Consider the following 7,500-nt stretch of genomic DNA (forward strand, 5'->3'; position numbering starts at 1 on the left):
TCGAGTGTAACGCGACATTTTTCGTCTCCAGATCAGTGTCCCGTGGGCTGGGTGGCCGGCGGGAGGAACTGCTACCGGGTCAGGCGGGGAGGCGCCTCCTGGAGCCGTGCGCGGCGCCACTGCGAAGACCTGGCGCCGGGGGCTCACCTGGCCGACCTGAAAACTGAAGAGGATCTTCTCTTGGTGTCCACTCACCTGCTCCGCCACGTGGCGCTGCTGCTGCTCTGGACGGGACTCAACGACCAGCAGGTACTGCGGCCTGCAGCATTTTAATTATTTGCATTTCACGGAGACGGTCGAAGTCCCAGTGAGGACCGTAAATGTGATTATCTGATTTAAGATGTACACGGGGATAAGCTCTGAGAAGACAGTTACTCCTGAGAGATGTGTGTTTGTAATCTTTAAATCTCATTAACCTTCAGCTGATGATCTAGACCAGTGATCCTCCAACATTTTGACATCAAGGACCCTCAATTTGAAACGCGTCAGGCAGCGCACTTCATTTGACAACGAGTAGCCTCTCGAAGCCCGAGCGTATTGTCCAAACCTCAGTCAACCTCAGTATCAATAGTCATTTTGCTGGGGACCCCCTAGAACCTCTTGAAGAACCGTGTCGACAACCTCTGATTTGTTTGAAATGGAGCGTGTACGACTGACCTCCGTCTCCTTCCTCCTCACTCGCCTAAGGACGAGGGCCGACCCCGATGGTCCGACGGCTCGGCCCATAACACCAGCGGCATCGTGGCGGTTTCACTGCCGGCCAATCAGACGGACTGTTACGCCCTCCAGAAGAATGCCACAGGAACACCATACTTCCTTATTCCGTTCTTCTGTGACATCCCCTTGCCATTCATCTGCCAATATCAGAGTAAATATCAAACGATGTCATGAAAAAAAAAAAAGATCAAAATGGAACCAAATCACATTCATGTTTGTTCTACGTTCACATGTTGGTTCATCTTGTAGTGAGTGAGCATTGTGATTGGAAAGTTCTTTGTTCCTTTTGGCAATCACCATGAGAGTGAAGCATTTGTGAGAATTTTTCTCTTTTTGTCTTTTAATTTCTCTCCATACTTCTCTCTCTCTCTCTCTCTCTCTCTCTCTCTCTCTCTCGCTCAGCTCCCGCCTCCCCCTCTTCGTTCTCCTTGGACTTGGTGCAGGTGACGGAGCAGGAGGTGGAGCTGCGTTGGGGCGACCTCTCGCCCTCACACTCCCACGGCCGTTCAGGCTTCCAGATCGTCCTCCGTTACCGAGAGGAGACGAAGGACGAGTCCAAAGCAGGAGAAGAGGACGGACGGAGGGACAACAGGAGACCGGTCGGTGAAGGCGGAGAGGCGACAAGCCGGCAGAGCGGTCGCACCGCTCGTGTCCCGGTCTCCCTCTCCTCCAGGGGGGTGACTGTGGCGGGCTTGGCCCCGGGGAGCGTCTACTCCTTCTCCCTCTGGGCGTCGCAGGCTGGCTTCTCCTGGAGCCTGGGGCAGATGTGCACCGCGTACACCAGTGAGTCTGTCAACACTTAAACACAGAAACAATAACGTTTCACGACGCTCTATATGGCTCTGCGCACATACAGTTTCTTTATCGGTTCTCTGTTCTCGCAGGACCGTCTCCTCCACGCAACATCACCGTCGGCCCGGTGACAGCCAGTCAGATTGTTGTTCATTGGGTGGCCTCAGCTGCCCGTGATGCCATTGGATGGTTCTTCGTTGTGCGATACAAGGACATTTCTTCAGGACAGGAGAGCATGCTGGACATGGCCAATTTTTCCAGCTCCTCCGGGCCAGAGGGGCTGCAGACATACAAGGTTGTGATCAGAGGGTTGGAGTCCTACAGGAAGTACCGGGTTGGGGTCTACACAGCCACCACGCACGGGATCGAGAGCTGTGGTCAGGTGCCACTGGTTGTCCAAACAGGTGAGAATGTTGCGTTTGAAAGAGAGTTTGTTCGAAACCGCTGGAGAAGTGCGTTACGCTTCACGGCACTTGCCTCACGTTTGGCTCAGGGTTGCCATTAGCTGGTAATTACCGTTATTTTGCCCTTTAAAATGTATTAAAAAAAAAGAACATAAATGATAAACTTGCAGGTCAAAATGTCCGTTTATTATACTCATACAAAACTAAGCTGCTCCCCCTCCCCAGTGCTGCGGGCAGGACCAGCCGGTGGTGCACCTCAAGTTTTGTTACTGGCATGTGCCGCCCAGTCACGCTGGGAGAGAGAGGGCGCAGCGAGCACTCAGCCCACGGCTTCCGGAAGCAGCGAGGTCCATACAGGGATCGCTGCAACCTGCTGTAGGGTTACATTATATTTGCGTTTGTAACACAGACTGTTATTGAAACGTGACCAATAACATTCAAATTTGTCCGTCAAAATACATTCTTTACTGACACCGGGCGCAAATACCAAAAGTTACATAATGCTGCTTTAAATGGCAAAATCTTTGGATTTTTGGACATGAATCATCCAAAGCTTTCATGTGTTGGAGAAGCAATTTGCACATACTGCAAATATAAAGCAAACTGCAAAATGATTATGACAGCCCTTAAAAAATGTCACTGCTTGTCTGTGTTTTGTGCATCCCTCAGCACTGAGCGCTCCTGGGGGTCTGGCGGTGCAGAGCAGCGGCGAGAACCTGACGACCTGCTGGCGGAGTCCCCCTGATGACCTTTCAGAGGGTTATTATGTCACATCCCAGCCACTCAACCAGCCCAGTCGCCCTGCAACGTGGATAAATAAGTCCAGCCCCAATGCACTCTGGGTAAATGAATCTTTGTGTATTACTCTGGGCATGTCGACTCCAGGTCAGACCTACAAGGTGGGCGTGGTCTCTCAAAGTGGAAAGGACAAGAGTGAGGAGACCAGCGTCTTGCATACAACAGGTAGGAGAGAGAGAGAGAGTGATGGTGACTTTACACAGGGGTTCCCAACCCGGGGTACCAGACCCCCCGAGGGGGTCGCCAGAGATTGCGGGGTGTCACGAGTCCTTGGACGATTAGAGGCATACTGTATGTTTCCGAATTGGTTAAAAAATCGAGTTCAAATAAAAATTCTGAAGAAATCCATATGTTATAATGTATGCATTAAAAACGCTGCATGCATGCATCATGAAAACAGAACCAAATTCAGACAAAAACTCTTGTCTTTGAAACAGGGCGTCTCAGATTGAATCAGGAAAATTGGCTGGGAACCTCTGACTTAAGTCATGCACAGTATGAAGCTCACCATCCCTTCTCGTGCCAGTCATTACTGGATTCATTAGCGTCCCCGTCTGCCTGGTCCTTGTGTCCACAGACCCACTGGCCGTACCGCTCGCCGTGCCTTTATCAGTGGGCACGCGCTCTGTACTGCTGTTCATCCAGCGGCCCCCACGAGGTCTGATCGACGGGGTGAGGGCGTGTGTGTGTCAGGGAGTGTGTGAACGGCAGGAGGATGTGTGCGAGTGGCACCCTCTCCCTGTGGGAACTCACACTGTAACGCTCACCAACCTGAGCCCGGGATCGGAGCACCAGCTGAGCGTGTGCAGCACCAGCCGAGACCGGAGGGGGCGCGCGACATACACCCAACCCTTTAGAACGAGTGAGTCCATGATGCAGGACAGATACCGCACATGCCCACAGACCGTCTCACATGCACTGTTCCTACACACTTAATTTATACACACGTGGAGATGTACACACATGCAGATTTGCAGATGGGTGATAATTGTGATAATTATAGAAATCTAATCTATTCAGCCCTCCTCCCAGATCAGATGGTTGAGCGGGATTTGGCACGGTTATAGTTTTTTAATTCCAGCTTTAAGTCAGGCTAATTAGAATCCTCCATGCGTTCATGTTAAATAATTGCGCTCTCTGCTGTGCATATTATGGTTTTAAATCACAGGCTTGGCCCCCCCCACCCGTTTCAGGGAGGGCGTGGTGACGGATTCTGCGGTCGAGCTGGTTTGGGATCCAGCACCGGGACAAGGTCACGGCTATGAAGTCATCTGTCTCGACTGCAGCCATTCCCTCACGGTATCTCACAAATTCAATGATCTTTCTTATTTTCAATGAAATTTAAAGCTGAATTATTATTATTTTTTATTATATAAAATATCATTAAATTCTGCGCTATGCAACAGGAACTGTCTCAGATCAGCCACCTGTGATCAGGTAAGTTATAAATACCTAGGGCTGGGTGATGTCTCTACAAATCATATCTCTGGTATCTGTAACATGTGATTGCATTGCAGTTACAGCATGTTTCCCCTTATAGCTACCAAGCAATTATGGTTTTCTGGTTCTAAAACATCAACCCCCGACCCTCGCCCCCTTGCAGCCTTGCTTAGCTAATTTGCGGCGCAGCAGCCAAGAGCGATTTGTGGTTAAAAGATAACACGATTAATTTCATGTGAAGATAAAAAGATACTATAAAAGAAATCCATGAAGCCACGTTAGCAGAGTTAATTAATGTTCCGTGTGTATGATATGTAATTTCCTGACACAACGCCATGACGAACAGACCGTTGCCATACAGTTCCGCCCAGTTTATGGGGAGCCCTTAGATGGTCTGTGAGGCATTTTGTGACGGGTGTGCAGCCAAGAGGGAACATCAACACGGAGCGGACACGTGAGGCGGAGCCGTCTCATCGACTCTGCCCTCCGCAGTGTTCATCCCCTGTCCAGGACACATGTCACCACGTCGCGACTGCTGTTTGCATATTTGCGTCACTGTGCGGCAATTAATATCCGATGACGTCGCTCCGTCACCCTGGCCTACTTCTCTTGCTCCTCCCAAGGCTCTGCTCCTCCTTCATAGATGTATTTTAATTTCCTTGGCCGTGACGGACAAGGAGGGTATAGCGATGGGGAAGTTCGACTGTATGAGGGAGGATGGATTTATTTTTGATCTATTTTTAACTTTTGCTAGAGACAAGGTGTGTGTGTGTGTGTGTGTGTGTGTGTGTGTGTGTGTGTGTGTGTGTGTGTGTGTGTGTGTGTGTGTGTGTGTGTGTGTGTGTGTGTGTGTGTGTGTGTGCCTGTGCGTGTGCGTGCGTGTCGACAGGTGCGGAAGGTGTTGGTTCACAGCAGGGCTGTATTCTCCGGTCTGACTCCAGGCAGACTCTATCACTTTGCGGTGCGCACAGAGAAGGAGGCGTTCACAGACAGCCCCTCCGTGACGCTCGCTGTCACTGCAGGTACGCACACTCAAGCACCGTCCTCAAAACGGAAACCCTACCTCTCCCGTCTTCAAGAGAGGATGCTTTCCCCCAGATGTTCTCTCCCTTATCTCTTTTCCACTTTTATTCCGCCTTAATTTGCCACCGATGGTAAATGGTGCGTAAGCTCCGAGCGCAGTGGAGCTGTCCGTCCTCAACAAAACCACCTCGTCCGTGGCCGTCGGCTGGAAAGAGGGTTCCGGACTCGTCACCGGATTCATCCTCTCAATCAGAAACAGAACCTTCAATCAACAGGTGAACTCCTCTCTGCAAGAGCCCAGGTCCGTTTTCATTTTTACCGTCCCGGCAGGATTGGAAGATACCATTCTCTCGCGTTGCGAAACTGACATCTGCTTGTTGCGTGTTCCTAGAGTGTACAATTGGGAAGGCCTTGCACCTGGAAACCAGTACACCGTCGAAGCCTCAAGCAGCAGTGGAAGCAGGAGGAGTGCAACCACCAAACTGACCCTTTTCACCAGTGAGTTCACGGAGCCCTGACATCTCAAATATTGATCTGGAGGAAGGAAAAGTGCAAATCATTCTGCTTTTTAAGTGAATCAGGGAGTAATTAGTGCTGTACTGCTGTCGATGGAAAGAGCAAAAAGTTACATTTTATTCCTGTTTTTATGAAATCCAAATGTCATCAGGAAATCTTATAAGGAATATAGAATCCACGATGAGCCATGAATGGTCAAGCCAAATAGGAATTGATTTCTTTCTTTTTATAAATTGGTTTTAGTCTATGTTCACAGAGTAGGTCGCGGTTGGATAGTGGTTTTCAATACTAACAAGTGCATGTACCTTTTGATATTTTCCTGGTTTGGTATTTTCCTTTCATCTTTATAACATTTATAATAATTGACTTATATCAAATGATGAGACACGGCAGATTTTTGTTTTATTTTACAGTGGGATATTATGAACACACTTTGGATCTTGCAACTCCCCCATCTCCAAAATATCATTTGTCCGAATAAAGTTCATTCGTTCAATTTCACCTCTCCGGTCTGTGTGTAGTCCCAGAAACGCCACAGGACTTACTGCTTCCGGAAACGATCGTAACCTCTGCCTTTGTCAGCTGGAAACCGCCCCCCGGGCAGGTCGACGGATATAAGGTGTGTTTATTTGTAGTCCGCTGACTATATCAAAGAACCGTTCTGACGGTTCAAACTACACAGTAGTAATACTATGTACGACTTGTGCAAACGAGCTCCCTCTGGGAAGGATCGGTCCATATGGGTCGGCTGGTCCGTTCAGCTATGGACTTCTCACAAACACGCTCACCTGTTGGTCGCCGAGCAACCACCGTCGGTGTCACAGCTTCTGTTACCAACATAATTTAAAGATGCATGACTTGTGCAGAGCTGCCAGGAAGAATGACCAAGCAGATCACATAGACAGGCATGCAGAGCCCGGTGCTGCCGCCGCCGCCGCCGCCGCTGCTGCTGCAGGGGAGCAAGCCACTTTGAAAGCATGCAAAGTGCCACGCACTTACATTTGCTCATCGCAATGTATCTTAAGATGGTTGCAGACATCAACTCATGCAGACGTTGTGTTAAACCACAGTTTCTTAAATGGCATTACTCTTGGGGGGTACTCCGAAAAAAAACCAAAGTGTTGTATTGGTTATATATATTGGCAATATTTAATGTTTAAAAAACACATACGACGCACATACAGTCCATCATTTAAGTGTATCCAGTGAGGGGGGTGCTCAGCTGAAAACACATTTTAGGGAGGGGGCACAACACGAAAAAAAAGTCAACAAAAGTCTGCTCGGCTTTGCCAAGTTCGGCAAGCTTCAAACGGGAACGTGTTTCCAGAGCTCAGAACACGTCCCCGATGGAGGGTGATTCACACGTCGTCTGCGTGCGTCTGTGTTCCCCAGCTCGTGTTCGGCCCGCTGTCAACCGACTGGGGAGCAGGGCCCGAGGTTCTGGTTCGGAGCAACAGCTACGAGATCCAGGATCTGATCCCCGGGTCGGATTATGGGGTCGGCGTCCGTAGCTTACTGGGCTCAGACAATAGTGAAGCAGCGCGCCGAGAGTTCACCACACGTAAGCGCGCGCACACACGCACACAGACACACACACACACGCACACATGCACATACACGCATGCAAGCACGCACACATGCACACACACACACACACACACACGCACGCACACACACACACACACACACACAGACGCATGCATGCACGCATGCATGCACGCACACACACAGAGACAAACACACACACACACACACACACACACACACACACACACACACATATAAATGCACACAGACGCTCTGTGATGTC

General features: G+C 49.8%; 1 protein-coding gene across 1 annotated transcript in view; it reads left to right on the forward strand.

Annotated features, from left to right (window-relative positions):
* The window catches only part of ptprq (protein tyrosine phosphatase receptor type Q), a gene marked incomplete at both ends in the record, with an annotated part of 41,723 nt that overhangs the window by 2,955 nt on the left and 31,268 nt on the right, over nt 1-7,500 (forward strand). The window contains 13 exons of the mRNA XM_080002944.1: nt 32-249; nt 688-868; nt 1,120-1,500; nt 1,602-1,913; nt 2,583-2,672; nt 2,799-2,876; nt 3,289-3,573; nt 3,880-4,010; nt 5,041-5,173; nt 5,334-5,475; nt 5,566-5,672; nt 6,212-6,309; nt 7,083-7,251. Coding sequence (XP_079859070.1) covers nt 32-249; nt 688-868; nt 1,120-1,500; nt 1,602-1,913; nt 2,583-2,672; nt 2,799-2,876; nt 3,289-3,573; nt 3,880-4,010; nt 5,041-5,173; nt 5,334-5,475; nt 5,566-5,672; nt 6,212-6,309; nt 7,083-7,251 — 2,325 coding nt within the window. The remainder of the gene's footprint in view (nt 1-31; nt 250-687; nt 869-1,119; nt 1,501-1,601; nt 1,914-2,582; nt 2,673-2,798; nt 2,877-3,288; nt 3,574-3,879; nt 4,011-5,040; nt 5,174-5,333; nt 5,476-5,565; nt 5,673-6,211; nt 6,310-7,082; nt 7,252-7,500) is intronic.

The sequence above is a fragment of the Zeus faber genome (assembly GCF_960531495.2).
Source record: "Zeus faber genome assembly, chromosome: 6".
In the NCBI taxonomy this organism is placed as follows: domain Eukaryota; kingdom Metazoa; phylum Chordata; class Actinopteri; order Zeiformes; family Zeidae; genus Zeus; species Zeus faber.